Source organism: Netta rufina, assembly GCF_964035555.1.
Source record: "Netta rufina genome assembly, chromosome: 25".
NCBI classification, from domain to species: Eukaryota; Metazoa; Chordata; class Aves; order Anseriformes; family Anatidae; genus Netta; species Netta rufina.
The window spans coordinates 7,374,953-7,397,107 of record NC_140149.1 but is presented as its reverse complement, the minus strand read 5'-3'; the positions used below and the strand labels follow the sequence as shown (position 1 = coordinate 7,397,107).

At 44.0% G+C, this 22,155-nt stretch overlaps 1 protein-coding gene across 4 annotated transcripts in view; it reads left to right on the top strand.

Moving 5' to 3' along the window:
• The window catches only part of NCAM1 (neural cell adhesion molecule 1), a gene marked incomplete at both ends in the record, with an annotated part of 103,068 nt that overhangs the window by 52,438 nt on the left and 28,475 nt on the right, over window positions 1-22,155 (top strand). For 2 of the 4 annotated variants that reach the window (XM_084301397.1, XM_084301396.1), the window contains 12 exons: window positions 999-1,073; window positions 2,600-2,818; window positions 3,564-3,707; window positions 4,569-4,706; window positions 5,197-5,314; window positions 5,527-5,696; window positions 6,238-6,380; window positions 14,078-14,228; window positions 14,798-14,982; window positions 15,337-15,433; window positions 16,244-16,414; window positions 16,588-16,719. In XM_084301397.1, coding sequence (XP_084157523.1) covers window positions 999-1,073; window positions 2,600-2,818; window positions 3,564-3,707; window positions 4,569-4,706; window positions 5,197-5,314; window positions 5,527-5,696; window positions 6,238-6,380; window positions 14,078-14,228; window positions 14,798-14,982; window positions 15,337-15,433; window positions 16,244-16,414; window positions 16,588-16,719 — 1,743 coding nt within the window. Of the gene's footprint in view, window positions 1-998; window positions 1,074-2,599; window positions 2,819-3,563; window positions 3,708-4,568; window positions 4,707-5,196; window positions 5,315-5,526; window positions 5,697-6,237; window positions 6,381-10,597; window positions 10,628-14,077; window positions 14,229-14,797; window positions 14,983-15,336; window positions 15,434-16,243; window positions 16,415-16,587; window positions 16,720-17,879; window positions 17,895-19,773; window positions 19,810-21,602; window positions 21,645-22,155 lie in introns of those variants that run through there. The other 2 variants (XM_084301398.1, XM_084301399.1) reach the window with 2 other exon arrangements.

Genomic DNA, 22,155 nt, shown 5'->3' with positions numbered 1-22,155 from the left:
TTAGATTATTTTAAATGATTCTTTTGAGATTGGTCTGCGTTGAGCTGCAGGGATCTCAGGAGGTGCATCATCTTTCACCGACTCCAGGCTCCCTCGGTTCCAGACAGGCGTGTAATGGATACTTCACCCACAGGGGTCAACAGAACACCTCCTGTGTCTCTGCTGTGAAAACACCTTCCATCTCTTATTTAAAACAAATAAACAAAAGCCCACTTCTAACATAAAAGCCAAAGGATCGATGATATTCTGTGAGAAGACAGCAGAATACACCCAAGTATACTGCTGGTGCTTTTCAGTGCTAGGGACCTGGGTGAAATTTGCCTGGATGAACTTGGAAGCAAGTCTCAGTCACTACCATGAAGGCAGAAATCACAAACTACCAGCAGTCCTCATCAATATGGCCTGGAGAAGGTTGCCTTCCTCTCCCAGGTATGCTCTGGCTGCTGTGGGCATCCTGGATTCACTGGCTGCGTGGGCTTAGACTGGAAGATACTGCCAAGGAACCACAGGCTCCCATCTGTGGTGGTTGGTGACTGGGACTGGCACGAGTATCTTACAGAGCAGGAAGCCATCTCCAAAGTGAAGATAACCTGTATGCAGTGCTGCCTGAATAGGTCGTGGAGCTAGTTCCAGCTACCACTCAGAGGTGCCCCAAAAAGCCACTTGATGTTCTGGTGTGCACCCCATTCCCACAGCCTGGTTTTACAGTGTGGTGCTGATTTGAAGGTCAATCACTCTGTGTTATTCTGTGCATTTTTATGATGGACTGGAAGTGACTGAATGTTAGCAAGTTCTCTTGGATTCTTGGGGACCCCTGGCGCTGTAAGCTCAGACAAATACTGATAAAGAGCAATGATGATGAAGCCAAGCACCATCCACCCTATGCTCCTTCATTGGATATGTAGAGCTGGCACAAGGGTCAGAAGCCTGGCCAAGCTTTTCTGCTGTAGACAACTCAGATTGTCTAACCCTATCCTGCATGCTCCTTTCTTTTCCAGCATCACTACAAGTGGATATTGTTCCAAGCCAGGGGGAGATCAGCGTTGGAGAATCCAAATTCTTCTTATGTCAAGGTGAGTGATGGCTTATGGTGTCGGGTGTCTGCATCTGGGTTTGCTGGGAAGGTTGATCAAGGTATTAAGTCAGGTAAAGCTCTGTTGTTGGGTCTAGCTGCAAGATTGTTTGCTCTTGCTTTCTTATATGCCCTTATATTTTTATGAGACTGAGTAGCAGAGGCAAGACATGCTGTTTACCAGGAACAATAAATGCACTCTCCCTTGAGAGCTGGTAACAGAAAGCAGCTCCAGCAAACAGCTTTAAAAATGGAAAAACAAAAGAAGCAGCAACTGAAATGTTGTCTCTAAGCTTGAGCAATAGCCACAATGATGGCATCTTGCATCTTTCCGCAGCCATTTGATCTTTTGAAATTAGAATTAAGCTTGGTTTTGTTGGGTACCTCTTCTTCCCAAATTTTTATTCTAACGAATTGCTAAGAGCACTAGTAGGAGTGCTGGGTCACTTCAGAATCGTCACCTCTGCAACTAAGGATTTTAATGCTGCTGAAAATCTGTAGTTTTGTTTTTCATCTTCTTTCTGACAAAACCCAGTTTTTGTTTAGCTTCCTGACTGCCCCGGGCTGTTCTCCTGCACCGTGAGATGCAGTGCTGACATGTTCCATGTCTCCCAGAGTGGGTTCTACAATTTTATGGTGTTACCTGAATTAGTATCTACGTGTCCTCTTCAAAGCAGCTAGTCTGGTTTCTAGTGGGAGGAATTGGTACACTGGCACACCAATCGTCACATCATGGAGCTTGGCATAGATCAGATGGGTGATGTTGTGAGCTCCGGGTGCAGAATGCTGTCAGAAGCCCACACCTCCTTAGGAGCATACCAGCTGGGACAAGTAACAATGTTGTCTGATCCAGGGATGCTCTAATTTGTTAATGTTGCAGTTTTGAAACTGGGAGTGTTCTCTAAGTGCTGTTTTGATGACACTTGCATGCAGAAAACTTGGGGATCAGTTAAAGCCTCCCCAGTAGTAGGAGCTTGTCCCAAAGAACAAAGCAGCACAAGAATGCAGAGGTGGGAGCTGCAGGAGAGACGCAGCCTGGAACCCGTTAGTAGCAATATTTATTTGCATTCAATGCGGCAGGAGGTTTAAGCTGATCAATGCCAGAGCTGTGGCTACAGCAGTGTCACCATTTTGGTACACAAAGTAGCCCAGCCAGCAAATACAAGCATTTATTGATAACATGGTGGAGCTGAAGCAGGAAGTTGTATTTATTTTTCCCCTCAAACTGCATATGTGGTGGAGGGGCCAGGACAGGGGACCCCAGGATGCATGGAAGGCCATTCTGAGCTGAAATGAAATTGTTCCCCTTTAATTATATGAAAAACAAGCAAACAACTAATACCATTTTTGCAGGACAGCAGCTGACCATTCACAGCGGTGTAAGATAATTTTCTTTGCTTGCTTCTCAGGTACAATAAGCCCTTCCCTTGGTTCAGTCTTCCACATAGTGCTCCTGGTTGTCTTTAATGCCCTGTATATTTGCTGGGAACTCATTCCAATTTGCTTTTTTTCTGTTATTGTCCCTAGTGGCAGGGGAAGCCAAATACAAAGACATTTCCTGGTTTTCTCCTAATGGTGAGAAGCTGACGCCCAACCAACAGCGCATCTCGGTGGTGCGAAATGACGACTTCTCCTCCACCCTCACCATCTACAATGCCAACATTGATGATGCTGGCATCTATAAATGTGTTGTCAGCAGCGTGGAGGAGGGAGACTCCGAGGCCACAGTCAATGTCAAAATTTTCCGTAAGAGAGCAATTCTGAGGCTATTTTCTGGTCTGTTTTGCACATGTGTGAGGTGTGATTGGGGAGGGGGAAACACCTTACCTTCCTAAAAAAGGCTATTGCTAAAGGGGAGAAAGGAGAGTGTTAAGAAGATTCTTCTCCTTGGTTTTGAGGGGAAAATGGATATGGAGACCTTTGCTTGTCAAGTGTTTAACAGCTTGTCTGCTGCTTAAATTACTCCGAAAGACAAGAGAGCAGAAGGAAAAGATTCTGGTGCAGCATAAATGTCCAGGAGGAACAAGCAGACAGAGCAGCTTCTGTGGATGACAAACATGCTGTGAGATAAGACTAATGTTAGTAAAGTGCTTCACACGTTTAGAAGGCTTATAATTAGCTATTGGCATGTTGTCCAACAGAGCCAAGATAGCAGCTCCTCCACTTCCTGCTGGGGAGCTGGGCAGCGGCTTCTAAGCTGACATTTTCTTTTCACCTTGTGGGCAAATCTGTGAGCTAAGCAGGGCGTTGATTTGGCCCTCTGATAAGCATGGGATGCAGGGCTGGAAAACGGAGTTCCTGGGTCGCAGTGCAGTGTATTGGGTCAGGTTATCCTGCGTATCCTTCCCTCTGGGGCAAGTAGATTTCTAGAAAATATGCCCTTCCGGTTTTCTTTTTCTTTTTCCTTTTTTTCCCCCCAAGCTTGAGCTGAAACCACAGCTTGAGGTGTGTTGAAAAAGCTGCAGTGACTTTCTCCTTCCATTGCTTTCAGAAAAGCTGATGTTCAAGAACGCTCCCACTCCTCAGGAATTCAAGGAAGGGGATGATGCTGTGATTGTGTGTGATGTGGTCAGCTCGCTGCCTCCTACCATCATTTGGAAACACAAAGGAAGGGATGTTATCCTAAAAAAAGATGGTAAGGCGCAAGGTGTATTGGTGCTTGTCTGTTTAGGGGTCAAATCTCCATGTCCCATCAGGGCTCAAGATGATTTCTGGAAAACAAAATGGTTGCAGTCACAAGGGAGAAAGAATTCATTTGCATGTAACACTAGGTTTTAGGATGTGAATATGGCTTTTCAAGGTGCTGTGATTTGGCAGAGGCAGGACTGTAATGTTCCCACAGAGATCGACGGTCATCAGGCTTTGACACTGGCTTAGGCTAGGGAATGCTGGAAGCATTTTTCAGATTAACAGAAAATGTCATCAGACAGAAAAGCTGCGTGTTGTGACGCTTTACAGTAGTAGTCCTGAGGAAAAATGGCTAAATGCTCCTAGTGAGAGCTTTTCCTTTTAGTTCAAGATGCTACAGACTGTCTTGCCCAGAGTGGCATCTCACTGGCAGGGAGGATTCCAGAGCCCAACCTCCAGCCGAGCATTAGTGCCTCGACTGTTTCTGACATCTTGTTGCAGGCACAAGGGAACTGTAGTAAGACTTGAATTCGGCCATCCTTGGGCAAGAGGGTCAAGTTTGAAATTTGTTTCCTCTCTGATACTACTGAAATGTAAATGTGTTTGTGTATTTATCTTCTCATAGCTGCGTGCATGCTAGAATATAAAGCACCAGAGCGATTTGTCTGCTATCCCTGTCTGGTTTTCTTTTTTGACAATGTCAGATCTGATTACTGCAGTATCTCCATTTTAATATGATGTGAAGGGAAGTTTCATTACATTAAGCCTCATCTCCAACTCAGAAAGGGCAAGGAGAGGTGAAGAACCTGTTAACTGCGCTGAGCTTTCCTGAGGATCCTTGGATGAACTTTGCTTTTTTCTCTTCTAGTTCGATTTATAGTCCTGTCCAACAACTACCTGCAGATCCGGGGAATTAAGAAAACAGATGAAGGGACGTACCGCTGTGAGGGCCGGATATTGGCTCGTGGGGAGATCAACTTCAAAGATATTCAGGTCATTGTAAATGGTGAGTAGCACAGAGTTATGACTAGTAAGTGGTAAAGGCCTCTAGTACCTGCACTCCAAGCTGCTGATGGAAATGTTACCTTAGGTTCACACTCAGGAGTTACCAACAGCTTACTAATCTTTCTCTGCTGTGTCAAGTAAAAACATCCATGAGTGTTTACCAGCTGCTTACAGGATATCGTCATATCAAGAGAAAGCTTAAGCTTAATGACTGAGTGAGGTATTGATCTGTTTGAGACTCACAAGTGTTTTTGTCCATGGTACCAAGTTTCCGTGCATCTCTCCATCCCTGCTTTTCCTTCCCTAAGCTGATTGGAGAGCTCACGCATCAAACCTGCTGGTAGAAACATGCAAGTGACAGTTCAAGGGTTTATGTCACTCGTGGCATCTGTCTGTATTGTAGAAATTTACAGTGAGCCTTCCAGGGCTTTTTCTTGCTCACATCTTCTGCCTCCCCTTGCTAACTTCAGCATGATTTCCTTCTCTTCCAGTACCTCCTTCTGTGCGTGCCAGGCAGAGCACTATGAACGCCACTGCCAACCTCAGCCAGTCTGTCACCTTAGCGTGTGATGCTGACGGCTTTCCTGAGCCAACCATGACGTGGACAAAGTAAGATACTGAATACAGTTTGCTGATTCTGTGTGATCGTGGATGTTTTCACTAAGGTGGTGTTTATAAACTCAGTGGTGTATATAGCTCTTCTATGTAGACTATGATGTGTGTTTCAGTGTAATAATACAGTTCTCATTAACATAAAACCTCAAACAAATAGCTTTTGACTGCTTCTCCCCAACACAGCCAGTGTGCTTTGTGCTCTGCAGGGATGGAGAGCCAATAGAGCCAGAGGATGACGAAGAGAAATACAGTTTTAACTATGATGGGTCCGAGCTAATCATCAAGAAGGTGGATAAGAGTGATGAAGCAGAGTACATCTGCATCGCTGAGAACAAGGCTGGCGAGCAGGATGCTACCATTCATCTCAAAGTCTTTGGTAAGCATGGTCTTATCCTCCCTTTCCAAGCCCATTGCCTATTGGTAGCTTACTAGTAGAAGCTGGAAGTAGCCTTCTAGTCCCAAATACTGCCTGATGTGGCTTATCCAACACTGCTTCTTTCCCTAGCATTGCTGTGCACCTCTGTTCCATCATGATAGGCAAAACAATTTCTGAGCTTGTGTCTGAAACATAAGCCCACTCCATTCTGCTTCTTCATAGATAAAAATAAATAAAGTCCTGTGCATGGGGATGGTGTGAGGTTCATAGGCTTCTTGAAATATCTTCCAGGCCCAGAAGGCTGAATCCAAATCCAAAAAAGCTGTAAGCTGAGATAGAAAAGGTCTTCTAGTTTTGCAAGGAGACATTGCCATCCTGGGCCTCACTCACACATCACTCTTTGTCCTTCTCCATATGGCAGTAAACTTTTGCCAGTTTAAAAGCGTTTTTCCCCCATGTTACTTGTTTCAGACATTGCTGTTTACAGTCAAGCTTTATTCTGAGCAGCCACTGAATGAGTGTTGTTTTTCCTTCTTTTCAGCAAAACCCAAAATCACATATGTGGAGAATAAAACAGCTATGGAGCTGGAGGATCAGATCACGCTGACCTGTGAGGCATCTGGGGACCCAATCCCTTCCATCACTTGGAGAACCTCAACCCGGAATATCAGCAATGAAGAGAAGGTATCACCACTCCCCAAAACATGGTCTCACTGGCAGGGATCAGTGCTGCTCTTACCTTCCTGCCTTTGCTGATATACACTGCATGATGGTAACAGCCAGATGCACGTGGAAATCATGGTGATTCCCTGCCTCCATAGAGAGAACACTTGTAGTCCTGTACAGACTGTCTACTGAAGGGCCAGCTCCACAGCAGAAGTAATGCAATAGGTGTCCTTTTGTGCAAAGAGCTGTCTCAGCTGACAACATGCTTTTTAATTCTTGCTTGTATTGGTCCAAGCTGAAATCATTTACAAAGCACTAGGCCCTGGCCCCTTTTCAGAGGAGTTTGCCAAGGGACGTGCAGTCGCAGGAGACTTGTGAATGGGGTTTCTGTCTTCTGTTTCCAAGCTGAGAGGTGGGAATGAGTACCCTGATTCCAGCGTTGCCCATGCTGTCATCATGATAATGATATCATCTGGGAGTATGGCAGTTGAAGAGGCGTGGGGTATTCTCTCCAAGATGCAGTGGACCAAAATGAACCTGTTAATTCATTCTTGCCCTTCTGTATGCTAACTCTGCATGTACTAGAAGCACAAAAGCCTCACTGCCTTTGTGTTCACCTGTTCTGTGGATCACATCATTTTGTTCTTACAAGGCAAAAATAATTAGCAGTTTTTTTCTTTTGAAAAAGGTGCTGGGTTTTTTACTGGACAGAATTCCCCTTTACCAGACAAGATGAGGATGGGCTTTATTACTCTGAATATTGCATAGTGGTTGTGTAGTAAGTTGACTAGGAGGCATAGTTTAGAGCTGAAGAAAACTTAGACCAAAGTTGGAATAAGGAATTACTGCCCATTAATAATCTTCTAGCGAAAGGATCCTTCAGGGCAGAGCTACCTTGTGAATATGAGGGGTTCTGACTCACTCATGAAGGTAGCATCTGAAAGACATGTCAGGTCTTAGAGGTAACCACTGTCAGCCATCCACGTAGCTACCATTCTGCACTACAGCCTCCTAAATGAGCTTTTTATATTCTCTCCATGGTGTCAGCTCTTCACCATGTCAGTAATGTGTAACTTTTTTTATCAGGGTTGCCAAAGATTTTTAGCTTTAATTTCCCCCCACCAGATAAATCTTCATGTCTTCTGGATTCAAAGGTTTGTGTCAATCTCTGCAAAGTTTAGGGAGAAATTCCCATTGCCTTTGAAAGCTGTGTGCTTGGGCTTTGACTACAGTATGATTGGCGGACCTGTTTTTCTATGGTAAGGATATTCGTGGTCTTGTCTCAGTCTAGGAGTGTGATGGGAGGAGTTAAATGCTCCAGCACTTCTAGCACTAGAATTTGGAATCCAGCCAGGGAACAGAGCTTTGACAGAGAAGAATATTAGAACCGAAATAAGACTAAATCAAGCAGAAGTCTGTAGGAGAGCCTGTTTACAGAGAGTCCTGTCTGTCCAGCCCAATTAAACTAATGAGATCTCAGTGGCAAAACTGCTAAGCATTTTTGAGACTCTCACATGTCCTCTTTAATGCAGTGATGGATATTAAGGAATGATGTTACATATTCTGGTAGTTTCTTAGTAGAGGAGGAGAAAATCAGAGGTTTGAGGTACCATCATGTTCATCGTGTACTGGTTCAAACCTTTGCAACAAAGGTGTGCTATCATATGCCATTCACTTTGGAGGCAGGATTTTCTTTTCTCTCTCTCTTTGCTTTTTCTCATTCTCAATCTCGTGTTGCAAGTTCAGGTGAATGGTACAGACCTCCAGAAAATCCCCAGGTCAGAATAGCTCTGATGACATGCTATGATGTGTACCTTCAGTTTACCATCCACTTACTGTCTCTGGGACAGCACAGGTAAATGGATGGTGTGGGAGAGACAGAACAGTTTCTAAAAATACTGAGCCCTAATTCTGAACATGCGTTAGAAACTCAGATGCATCTGTCTTGCTACAGGTTGTTTACTCCTGTAACCATACGCCAGTCCTTATTTTTCAAGGTGTACAGGTGCCTTAACTCCCATGAGTTAGGTACTTCTTGGTACTTTAAGAGGAGGGAAAAAAAAAAAGTGGTTTACTTTGGTTGCTAATGTAGAAACATGTTATTTAGGAAAAACTTGGAGAATTTTTTTTTTGTTGTTACCTCTCGTAATGCTGATTTAGGCCAGTATGCTGTATTCCTCATCTCCTTTGCTAGACATTATTCCCTTTAATAGAGACACATTTCTTCTACCTCTCTTGCAGAATATCAACTCCACTTCAGTGTCTATGTAGTTTTAATCTATTGTATATTGGTGTGTGCGGATTTTATGATTTCATTGCAGACACAGTTATACTTCCTGTCAGATTTTTGGATGAAGCAATAACTGGCTACTCTCACATGAACTTCCTTGAAACAGTTGCTGAGACAGTCTTGCGTTTCTTGCCCAGCAGTGTAGCTCAGTGTGTGAGGAAAGGGCTGGGGAACAGGTAATGCTTTTCTGCAGGTCTTCTAACATCTTGCCATTGCAGGCAGCAGGTATATATATGTTCAGTGATGCAGAGACAATGTCAGATCCCCGGAACTCCCTTGTAATCGAAGACGCTCCTATTTAACTCCTTGCTCCCTAGTTGAAGGGAAGGTGCTGGCATGCATATGAGAGGGAATGTGCCTCCTACAGACGTGAGGTTGTGTATCTGTTGCTTTCAGTGAGGAAGAGCTAAGCTGAAGCTCTCCAGGATGGAGGTGGTGGTTCTGCTGTTCCCCCACGCCCGCCAGCCCCAGTACAAAGAAGCAGCAAGCTCAAGGAATGTGGGAACAGGCTTTTTCCCTCCCTCTTCCTCTAGGTTGGCAGGTGGTGAACACCACTGGATAAAGGCACATCTGATTGTCCATCCCTCTGTGCTGATGCTATAGAAACTCATTGGAGAGGATTGAAATGGGTGATACAAATGAGGCAGTCCCCTGGCTAGCTCAGGTAGAGGGAACTTGTACATGAAAAAGGGATTATGCTGAATTCTGATGACGCTTGCCTGCTCGGTTTTCAGGAACTTGTGCACAAGAGATCTAGATCTATAGACATGATGAGGTTATGGGAGTGCAGGGCAGCCCATGCGTGTGCTGGTGAGCTTTTTCTTTAGGTGGGTCCACCTGAGGCCTCAAGTTAGAAGCAAATAGCCAGCTTTTATCTAAGATGGTATAAAATGAGGCTGTCTGTACCATTTGTTAATACTTCAGTCTCGTATTTTTCACTGGAAGCACTGTGGAAACAATACTGTGCTTTTTATTCTCATTTCTTTAACTTTCATCTCCATTTCTGTAATGTCACTTTTGTGTATGCTGTTGTATCCACGTGCAAGCAATGCTTGTGCCCCACGTTCAAAAATGCTATCATAGCTGTGATATTAGCAGGTGATTTTTGCCTACTAAATTTGAAATGGATCAAATTGAGATGGAAATAGACATCAGAAGAAAAACATGTGAAATTCATAGGGGGAAAAGGGGAACTCAGCGACTTTGGTCTTTGCAAACCAGAGTGAATATGGTCCACGCTGTTGCTGTCTCTCTCTGAATGGGAAATGTATGTTTATCAGTACGGTTTGTGCATGTTCCACTGATGCCTGTAGTTTGGTTGTCCCGAGCCCAGTAAGGATTGGGTGTGCACATCCCTAGCCCTAATGACTGGATGTGGTCAGCTGGAGGTCCGTGGTTCTGCCCTGGTGCGTCCTGTGCAGGGGTCAGAGTGTTTCAGTGCTCTGCAGCTTGAGGACCTCCTACTCCTGGCACAGTTTGCATGTAAAAACCTGTACAAATGCATGATCAGTTCAATGCTGTAAGCATTAATAGTAATTAGCATGCCTGGGTGGCCAACAAACTGGTGGAGAACTTTGCAATTAAGTGACTTAGGTCATCAGAATCATTTACCTTGGGTGCTGGGGGCCTGTTTGTAGAACTGGTGAGATCTGACAGAGGAAATAGTCATCCAATTTAAGAACAGAAGTCTTTAGGTATGATTAGCCCTTGTTTAGTCACTTGAAGATCAGTTTTTAGGATATTGTATTCTGAATGCAAATGGAAATTGAGGTTGGGAAATGGAAATTGCGATCACCCCCAGCACAAGATACACAACTTGGAGCCTGCATGTACAAAGAAAGTAGTGTGGTACATACACTGTGATACCTAAAAGCAACCTTTGATAAACTTTTATTGCCTTTTTTTTTTTCCTGTTGTTGTTGTGTTCTATATCTGTTCTCTCCAGGCTTCATGGACCCGGCCCGAGAAGCAAGAGGTATAAGATCACCAGAGCTTTAGCAAACTTCTTAGGTTTTCTGTTGTTCTTTTTAAGTATTACAGATTAACAAATCTCTAGTCCAGCAACCACGCCAACTAAACCAGCATTAATATTATGAATAAATTAAATATTAATACATAAAAGAAAGAGCTAATAGTTAGACGTTGCTTGGCATGTAGTGATGTGCTTCTGAATGAGCAAACTAGCTGTGTTGGAAGTGAGTAATCCTGGTTGACACTTCAAAAAAAAAATGGGGGGGGAAGGTAGGGAAGACCAATGCGATACCTGACAAATACTGCTTTCATGATTTCCTTGTATGCTACAAGTGTGGATCATGTTTTCTTTCTAGAGTTTCAAGAATTAGCCCCAATATGCATTCTGGGATGGTTTTTTTTTTTTTTCTAAGCATAGCCTGTTGCTCCAGCCAACTCATCTGTTTGCTCATGGCACTTCTTGAGTTTTGACCTTCTTTTAAAGGACAACTGCATCATGTTCCATTTCAAAATCAATGCAGTTAAATCTTTCACAAGTTATATTTAAAAAAAATAAATGTTCCCAATTCCCAAATTATTGTTATTTGGCTTGAATTTGCAAGGGTCAGTGAAAGGGTGCAGGATAACACAGTGAGTGTTTGATGCAAGTCTGGTTTGTTTTCTTTCACACTCAGTGCTATATTTTAAACATAATAATGATCGTTATACATCTATATGTGTACTCTATACACATTAATACACCATTACGTTCCCCTGATCTGTAGAAATGCTTGCTTCAAAATGGACCAGAAACTGTTTCCAAGCAAATAAATAGAGGTCAGGTGGAGAACCAAATGACCTACCAGGACCAGATAACTCCAATCTGTATGTTTAGAATCAGCTTTGTGGAGGCTCTGACTATCTTGAATTCTTTTTTGTTTGTTTGTTTTTTGTCTGTCTCAAGGGTGATGTGGCCTAAACAAAGTGAAATGGAAGCTCTAACTTAAGCCCCACCAATCTTTCTCTTACCTGGGGCTGAGAACATGCTGTCCATTCTTACTTTGAAATAATCTCTTGAAACAGATGAATTGTACACAGTGAAAGCATCAGAGATTCCGATAAGATTGTGTTCAAGAATTTGGAATTTGAGTAGTTGCATCTCAAGTTAATTCCTTCTTCCTGTTAATTCCTGTTACAATTGTCTATCCCTTCCCCCCTCGGTGTATTCAGCGTACTCTCTGTCTCAAGCTTTTTATTAATGTGAACACTAAGATTATTAAGCTTGCTGTCTCTGAATTCCTTATTTTCTCTGTCTTAAAGTATCTGACTTGTCAGCGAGAACTTCTTGAAGCGTATTGCAGCTTGCGTAGACTTATCTTGACAATAAGTGGCTAATGCAAAAACTCAATGGCTAATACAAAAACTCAGTTACAAGCAAAATTGCACCTCTGTTGCATCACAGGCTGGTAACTAGGAGTTAGCCCAACTTTACAGATGGGAGGAGGATCAAGCACGGAGCTAGGAGCACTCATCTTCCTTCACTGGAGTTAGTGCTGTGGTCAGGATTTTCAGGTGCTGCTTTATAATGATATCTCCTGGGTGGAAAATGGGTGAGGAGCCTGTGTGAAGCTGTCATGGACACTTGACGAAAGGACTAAAAAATCCTTCAGTTGAAGGGAAAGGTGGTAAATGGATTTCCCTCCTGTCTTAACGCTAGGGTGTTAAAATCTTTACCAGCTGTTTACGGGGTGACTGTATGCCACAGGGCTGTCAGAGTTTGGAGAAAAACACCTGTGTGCACCTCAGGATAAGCTGTAGCAGTCAGCAGCGTGGAGCACCATCGTGCCCTTTTCTGTAGAGCTGGCTGTTGGTATGGCGTGAGTTCTTCCTTGTCTCTCTTAGGGGGTTTCCCACTGCTAAGACACTGTGGGGTGCAAAATAACTGAGCCAGGGAGGCTAGGTAAAGGGCTTACAGCTGTCCACATCTCTGCCTCACAAGTTTCAACCTATCCTGTGCCTCTTAATAGCCAGGAATTGTTAGCACCTGCTGGGCTGAAATATCAATTAAGAAAACTGATGGTGTGCTTTTTTTTTTTTTGGTGTGGATATTGTTCTCTTGAATGTTTTTCCTGATCTTTCTTTCTCTTTACATGTGCCTTTTATAAGAAATATAGCTTCATCTTCAGGATTAGGTTGTATTATTGCTAAAGGTTTTGTTTTATCTGAACTGCCTGGCACTGTTTTGTTTGTATGGCATCTTGGCGCTGGGGAGAAAGGAGGTGAGACGATATACACTTCAGTTGTGTAAGATACCACAGTGGAGCAATGTCACGTTAAGGGACCCTTAGCCATTTCCAGGAAACAGTGCACACCAAGTCGTGTGTTCATGGAATACGTAACGGGTTCCAGCAACACCAGGGACCAAGTGCAGGAGAGGCAGGAGAGTTTGTGGCATTGGTCTGCAGCAGCAGGCACAGCAGTGAGAGCATCTAATTTGTTCACATATACTGATGTCATTTTGGAAACAAGATGAGAAAGTTTGTCCTTTAAAGCTTCCAAGCTGATCACAAGCACCAGTGTGGAGAAAGGAGTCCAGAGCCACTTGTGCTTGTGCATTAAGAGAGCACTTGGGCTTGGTCCCAGGCCAAAGAGGCTGCAATCCAATTTCAAGGGGGGGGGGGGGGGGGAATGATATATGGGTTGGGACCCCTGGGTGGTTGCAGTCCCTTGGAATGGATGGTAGCCTGGATTTTACATTCCTTGTTTTTCTGTCATTGATGGCCCTACACTGCTTGTGGGAGCAGTTTCTGAACTGGCATGTAACCAGTGGAGTTTGCTTTAGAGTTTTCTTGAAGCATCAGAACACCTTGAAGCAGGTTGTGTTTAGAGGGGTCGTGTAGTTTTCTTGCCCTGCTCGCTGTTCAGTGCCACATTCGCGTGAAAACTCTGAGCTTTTATCCTGCCTGATTTAGCTCTGAGGGCTGGGTCTGTGTTCTCAGCAGTGCCATTTCAAGGATGTTGAGACAAAGCAAGTAGCAGTGAGAGAAGAGTAAGTCTTGAGTTCTCTCAGAGTGAAAACACAGAACCAGTTGGGGAGGGTTTCTGCAAGAGCATGCTGGCAAAAATGTCTTAACCAGAGCTGGATCTCTACAGTTGTTATTCTGAGAAGCAGATTGATGTTATCCAGCTGTCCTCAGACACATGGTAGCATCTGGTACTTCGGTCTTTCATTTGATTTTTTTTTCCCATTACCTGAGTCCTTCTAAGCACTCACTGCACTTGGTCCTGTGCAACAAGGCTGAGTTGCTTTTGGAAATGCTGCTCCATGCTCGTGATTTCACCTGCCAGGTGATCACTTCTGAAATACTGAGCACTGGAGGGCTGGCGCAAGGTAGACTTTCATTTCTGCTTTTCCCTGTAGTCTGCGCTGTAGGCTCAGAGCTGAGCCTCTGACTCTTTCTTCCTTTTCTGCCAGACCCTGGATGGGCGCATCGTAGTGCGGAGCCACGCTCGGGTGTCATCCCTGACTCTGAAAGAAATTCAGTACACAGATGCCGGAGAGTATGTATGCACAGCCAGCAACACCATCGGGCAGGACTCCCAAGCCATGTACCTCGAAGTGCAGTGTAAGAAGGGAGAGGGGTGGTTCATATATTTAGATGGTGGGGAGGGAGCTGCCTCTGATTTCCTCGTCTTCTGACGAGACAAAGGCACGTACAACTAGGGAAATGGATATTATCTAGGTAGAGGGCATGAGAAGCAGCTCAGTCTGAAATAATGTTCCTGTTGGAGTCACATTTTGCAGTGTGCTCCCACACAAATGGTTGCACTGGTTAACTCCGGCTGAAATGCTGGTTGCACCCCAGGAAGACTATGGGCCGTGAATCTGCCACAGCCTCGTTCATGGGATATGTCAGTATTGCACTTCCTCGGATGCATAGCATGCTCTCCGTTTATCCTCCCACACTGCGTTAGGAACAGCCTTTGGGACTGAGTGAATTTCTTCCTTATGTCCTTCAGCAAAAGACCAGCACCACCACCAACCATGGGATGAGAAGGCTGTCCTCTTCCTACATTAGTTTCCCTTTCCCACATCAGACTGGGCCCCAGACAAGGAATATTTACAGTCAATTTGACTGGGCTACTTCCAGAGTTTTCCTGGCTCATATTGCCTTCACGAATATGTTTCTTTCAGATGCCCCAAAGCTTCAGGGCCCTGTGGCTGTCTACACCTGGGAAGGGAATCAAGTGAATATCACTTGCGAGGTATTTGCTTACCCCAGTGCTGTCATCTCCTGGTTCCGGGATGGACAGCTGCTTCCCAGCTCCAACTACAGCAACATCAAGATCTACAACACTCCATCAGCAAGCTACCTGGAGGTGAGGATAAGCATGGAGGGGAGAAGGGATGTGCAGCCAGGAAGGCTCGGTGCTATCAAGCAATTTGTTTCTCATGTTGATGAAGTTCAGTCTTTCATCAGGACACGCTGTTAGTGGGCAGGAAGTTGTGTGGTGTTTCTGACAAAGAAATGCAAAGGGCATCATGTAATGGGAAACACCACTCCCTCCTTGCTTTCAATTTTCTGCCCACTGTAGTTCAACCCTTTGTGGACAGCCCTCAGTGTGTCAGCACATGTACTATATTGTTGCTTCTTCCCCCGGCAAAATGCAAATGTAAATAGCAGAGTGAAACGTGTTTTCTGATCCGAGCATGCACCTTCATTCCTTCTACAGGTGACACCAGACTCTGAGAATGACTTTGGAAACTACAACTGCACTGCTGTGAACCGCATTGGCCAGGAGTCCTCAGAATTCATTCTTGTGCAGGCGGGTGAGCATCCCAGACAGGGAGATACGGAAAGGCAAAGGCAGCCTTTGAGCTGGGGTGACAGAGTGACAATTTTTTTTTCTAGTTTGGATTAACAGGACAGCCAGCTTCCACTTCGAAAGAGATTGCTCATAGGTTTTTGAGTTGGGATGGGTTACAGATGACAAGATCTTTGCCATCTGTTGCCTTGTTTTTGAAGGGTCTCATTCTTTTCAGAGTTTTTAGTACGTTTTGACAGAACTATGATCTTTGATTTCTGATAGACATTGTCGAAGTGCACGTGCATGTGGGTGTGCATCTCAAATGTGCCTAGTATTATAGGTAATGCAAGACAGAAACCACTAAGTACCAAATGAAAAGGCCCACTGTCTGACTGCACAGCAGAGCTGAAGGGCCTCTGGTGTCCCTAAATCATCAACTCTGTGGGGTGCCTTAGAGACAGGTGCAGGAGTGGTCACACTGTGTATTGGAATGCTCTGTGGAAGAGACTGTGTAGGGATAGAACTGCATCCAGGATGCTCTTGTTGCTCCGTTCAGGCCATCCTTTTTTCTTAGAGAAAATATGTGATTTTGGAGAACGTATTTTGAGGCTCTGACATCTTAGAGGAGGCACAAGAATAAAGGTCTCTACACTAATTAGCATTCTTAAAAGCGCTTTGAGGGGACCCTCAGGCCTGCCCTTCTCTCCTTTATGAAGCCATGACAAGGGTGTTCTTGGTATTTCAAGTTTTCTGCTTACTCTGCCACTGGAGCTGGGGACCCTTTCTTCCCACTGTCTTATGTATCACTGGTTGTTTCCCCTTCCTCCCCCAGATACTCCGTCCTCTCCTTCTATTGACAGAGTGGAGCCATACTCTAGTACTGCCCGGGTGGAGTTTGATGAACCTGAAGCTACTGGTGGGGTGCCCATCCTCAAGTACAAGGCAGAGTGGAGAGCACTGGGCGAGGGAGAATGGCATTCGAGGCTGTATGATGCAAAAGAAGGTAGGATGATGAAAGTTACCTCCTCCATCTGCGTCTCATGACTGTGAGCTTGGACCCAGAAGGAGGCTTTGTTACGTGGCGTAAACATAGCATGAGTACAGTAGGAACATGGCATTTATTGTTGTCTCAGGCCTGAGCCTTTCTTTGCTTATCCTCTTTTGTTTCTGTAACAGCAAATATGGAGGGCACGATCACTATCAGTGGCCTGAAGCCTGAGACAACCTACTCTGTGAGACTGTCTGCAGTGAACGGCAAGGGTGTGGGTGAGATCAGCCTGCCATCCGACTTCAAGACGCAGCCAGTTCGTAAGTAAAACTGAGACCTCCCTCTGCTTCTCTGGTTCTCTTTCCTTGCATCTTTCCAGGGAATCTCTGTCATGCATGGACAACACCCTCTTCTCTTGCAGACCTTGCTGCACCTGTTGTTTTTGTGGTACTTTTTGATCGTAATGAGTTCTTTCACTAATTAAAAATCTTCATTGAAGGTGGGAGGCAAAGAAGCTATTCACGCTAGTCTGTGCCTTGGGTTACTAGTATAAACTGCATACTGTCAAAGAAAAGGGGTTATGCAATGGAGAGTTCAACGATGTTTTAAGAAGAACAAGCAGTGGGTTGAGAAGCGCATGCTCTTAAGGAATGTAATGTTTCTTCGTTGTAGCAAGACAAGGTTTTTTTTTGCAAATTAGAAATTAATAAGTTCAGCAAAGGATTAGCCATGAACTGTGGCGGGAGGAAGGAGGATTTCTCTCTTCTGCAAATTACTGCTTTAAGACCTCCATGCAGCATGTGAGCAATTACCACAGCCTCTCTTCTGCTTTACTTGGCCAATCTTCCACTCTGATGGCAGGATGCTCTTCTGTGGCAGAGTGTAGAGTGGGTAGGGGACATGTGACAAAAGCAGGAAGGGAAGAGGTCATCTTTTATCCCTATCCACAGCCTTATCCAAATATTAGGATCTGCAATCAATCCCTTGCACTTCCTGGGATTTTCTTCCCTGCTCTCCTTGCATTTAGATCTAGAGCCTGTTCTTCCCACCATCACACACATACCTGTGTACCTATTTCATAGCTCTTCTGAAACCACTGTCCAGGACTGTCTTCTGAACTCAGAGCTAGCATTATTCCTATCCCATGTATGTGCATGCTGGGAGGTCCCAAGATCTGTGCATGGTCTTGATTTGCTCTGCCAACTTCAGCCTCACCAGAGCTGCTGAGCATAACGGAACAGTGCGCGTCTTGCTGCTTAGAAATCCAGGCCCTGTGCAGTCAGCCAGCCCTCCCAATAAATATCCAGTTGGTTGCAATAACTCCTGTTGCCTACCCCACTCCCTAGGGTTGGATTTGGGACAGCTGATGGTGTTTTGAATTTCCAGCTCCATTTTCATTGTCTCCTTTTCTCACTTCTTCTACATTTTTTTTTCTATCTGTCTTCTTTTTGTTTGTGTTCCATCCATGGAAAAACTGCAGGTATCCCTCACTCACGTAAGTGCCTCTCTGCATTTGTTTCACTTTTTCTGTTCCTAACATACATAGCACTAGCTTTTAATTTAGTGCCTTTTTCCTTCTAGGGTCGTTAGAAATGAAGTATCTGGTACTGTCTGTTTCCTAACAAAACTGACACTAGAGTAGTCCTGTTCTGGTTGATACTTGTCGTTTATAGAACAGAACTATGGGCTTAACATCTTAGTCTTTATTGTACAGCATGTGATTCAAATATTTAACTTAAAGTGCTTGCCTAATAATAAAGATTAGCTCATTGATGAGAGTGGAGTAGTAGAAGGCTTCATGCTTAGGACTTGATCAAAATTTTTCAAAAATTAAGGCAAAAGCTTTGGCTGGATTTCATGTGTTTTTTACCAATTAAGAGCCAATTGAAAACTTCAGAATTGTGAATATTTACAGAATTTTGAAAGAAGCAAAAAAATTCAAGGAAAAAAAACACATCACTTTTTTCCCTTCTTCTCCCTAGTATTCTTCACATGTAGTACTCTTTGAACAGTCTTCCTGTAATTGTGTAGATCGTATACTAAACTAATTGAATAAATGAATTGAACCCCACTTGCACTGTTTTTCCTTGAAGATTGTGTTATAAAAAGCTTGTACTTAGCAGACTACTAACAAGACAGACAGGTAGTCAAGGTGGGGAACTGAATGGACAGATGGACAGGCAAAACTGCAAATTTTAATAGCTGCAAAGAGTCAGCTGGGAGGCGTGGTTCTGAACTGCATGCACAAAATGCTGCCTAAAATTGTTCAGAGCCTGTTAATCTCAGCAGAAGTAACTCAGCCCTTAAATGAAGTTATTCATGGTTGGTATTATAGCCACCGGGCAAACCGTTTGGTGTAGGCCCTTCTGAATTTGAACATCGTCAACGATACACAAGGGAGATAAGACCATAGGCATTTAGCCTCTGTGCAGATCAGTACCATGGGAAAAGATCCAACAGCAGAGAGGAAAAAGAGTATTTTAAAGCCTTGTTTCAGGCACATCCACAGACCTGTCTGCCAAAGCTCGTGTTCACCACTTGGGGACAGGTAGGTGCCTTTGAAAGAGAATATTAAATCACACTTATTGTACAGTGGTTTGTTTTTTTTCAATTGTTTTTTGCTATTGTTTTTTAATGTGGCAATCAGCCATCAATTAGTCTGTAATCCCTGACTCTACACCCTTTTATGGGAAGTTCTAATTCCTTTTCCCTTCTTTATGAAGTATAGCGTTTTTTTTATTTCCAAATTCAATTCTGTTGTTGCTCTTTCAAGCACCCTTCTGCCCTGCAGCTGTGTTCCACCTGAGCATTTGGTTCTCTAATTCTTCTGTGCTCTGTGAGGCTCTCAAATCCCAAACTGAGTTGCAGCAGTGGTGAAAAGATCACTGGCATAGCAAAAATTCGTTTTTTCATCTGTGTTTGAATTATGGCCACACGATATTACCGGTTTATGGGTCAAGTCAAAACCAGAGAAAATAACCAATTTTTTCTACTTCAAATAGTCTAAAAACTGAGGGCATTTTGTAAAACCTGCTGAGATGTCTCTGTAGTTACCCTTTCCATCTCCCCCAAGCACATTCCAGAAGCACAAAGTAGTTTCTCCCTATCTTAGAGGCACATGAAGGCCCCGTGGTATGTGTTCAGTGATCCTATGGTACGAGAAAATTGCTTTAAAGCAAGAATTCAGTGTCCAAAATACAGGTTTGGCAAAGTGCCGAGTCTGGAGTTGGAGACAGCACTTGCTTTGCTTGTGCTTTGTGTCCAGAGACGTTCGATCTGACAAAAGTTTAATACTTTACTCTTCAGTTGTCCTTCTTTTGGCAGCATTGAACAGGAGTCAACTCCCCTCCTCACTTTCCTTTCTCTTCCTTTAGCAAGCACTGCTGCCCCCACCTCGCGCTTAGCAGAGAGTGAGTATGATGGAAGAGGCTGTCTTGTTGCGCCTTGCTCTGCATGCAGCTCCTCACTGAGTGTGGTGTGGTCTGCCTAACAACCTTGGGTGTTTTCTTTCTTTTCCCTTTCTATATATATTTCCCCCCTGAGTAAAAACTGAGTCTCTTGGTAGAGGAGCTTCCAGGACAGAGAAAAGCCGCAGACAGCTCCCAGGTGTGCTGGTGGAGGGAAAGGGATCGAGAGAAGGTTGCAGAGTGAAAGCCTGCCCACATGAAAGCTGGTACAAGTGTTGTCACTGACCTTTGATTTTAAGATTTCTGACCAGTTTGTGTTCCGTTTTGTGAAACATTTTATGAGATGTGCTCAGCTTTTGTGATGTGAGGTTAAATTGCTTGAAACCATCTTAGCCCAGCAAACAAGAGTCTAGTTTTAGAGCCAAAGAGAGGGGGAAGATACTCTACTGATCAGCAGTGAATGACTTGTGCTTTACTAACCCTGTTAGTAAGTCACATTCAGGAACCGTGTAAGGAAACTCATTTCTTTATATTCTGCTTTTTTTTTTTTTTTTTTTTTTTTTTTTTTAAATCTGCATAATCAGATTTAGGCTGCAAACCACACAAAGGTCCATCCTGTTCACCCCTCATGCCAGTAGGGCTGGTGCCGTGATGGGTAAGGAAAAGAAATGAACCCCAGAGATCAGAATTTACCTCATTCTGTAGCTATAGTTGTAATGTGCTTTGTTACAAAGACATGCCAATGACGATTTTTTTGTTTTTCAAGATGTTCTATAGTAGAGAAATCATCACATCTTGTGTCTCTCGTGCTCCATTCTCTCGAGGGCTTTTGGAATTAGAGACATCCTTTTTTGTCCTTTCCCTCTAATCCTTGTATTTGGTGCTTGTACAGCCTGCCTTAGCTCCTGGAAGTGGAGTGCTTACCAACAATCCTAGGGGGCTTTCGGTCTGCCATCTTCTCTCAATAAATGCCTGATTTCTCTTCATTTCAGTATTTCCCTTTTTTTTTTTTTTTTTTTTTTTTTTTTTTTTTTTTTTTTTTTTTTTTTGAGAAAGCAGTGGAGCAGTCATCTATCATTCTATCGTATCCTGCTTTATTTTTCCTTCTTTGCAAGAGCACTAGCTAACAAGTGAGGAAGAGAAGTTACCAATGCACAGTGCAGAGAAGATAAGCAGAATGCAGTGGCTGTGTACGAGCAGCAAAGCGGAGGGTGTTCTCCCTTAAAGCTAGCTGGGTGGATGTAGTGCTGGTCTTTGGAGAACTGAGCTCTCAGTGGCCATCCTGTGAATAGAAAGAGAAGCTCAGGGCAGTTCTTCTGAGGCTGTTAGACATGGTGTTTCCTCCTTTTTTCTGCCTGTACCCTGGCCACAACACATGAAGGTCAGAAAGGTCTCTGTATCACGAGGGTAACTTCTCGGGAATCTTGGCTCCTTTGTCTTTTATAGCTGGGCCTGGAGAAAGCTAGCAATGAGGTGCTGTTCTGGAGGGCCTCTGGAAATCAGTAGTTAGCAGATGACGGGATGTGAACCTAGATTGCTATTTGGGTCAGAATTAGTCAGAAACACCGTAGCTACCTCTGAAATCAGATTCAGAGGGGTTGGAAAACAGCAGCGGTACGGCCCAATTTTGCAGGCTCTTCAGGTAACAAACATCTGCCGCGAGAATTCAGTCTCATTCTCTCTTCATTAGGCCTTCTCTCTTTGCTCTCTCTCACCCCTGCTCCCTGCCTTTCATAGTTTCCTTTCATGCTATCCTTCACCTTTACATGTCCTATCTATCCTTCGTGTTTCCATAGCAACTCGGCCTCTTACTGAATCTGAGAGCACAGAGCCGCCAAGTGAGTAGATGGGAACTGCTCCCCTTTGGTCCGGAGTGCTGTTTGTTATGCTGCAACCCTTCCATCGAGGGAATTAAAGTGCTGTGCTTTGTTGTTTTGATGTCTGCTAACCAACAATCTGGCATTAAAGTGTTATGCGAGCATGTAGTTGTTAAGAGCCCAGCACGGTACCGCTCTGACTCCTCTTCGTGCTGTCATCCTACCAAGCATGTGGTAAAAAATTGAAACAGAGGATTTAGAAGACACACAGAGGAAAAGAAAAGACAGAAATTTAGATGGTTATTTCAAAAAGGAATGTTTTCTTTTCATGCTTCCCTTTAGTGAATTTTAGAGTTAAAGCTGCCCTCAGAAAAGGGACATGGACTGGGTAATCTTCCTCATATCCTGCATTGCCTATTTTCTGTCAATTCAGAGACAGAGAGGTAATATTGCAACTTCTGATACTGGCTGTTGAAAGAAAATGCATATGAGGAGATAGAGTATCTTACAGGAGAGGGCACTGCAGGGAGAG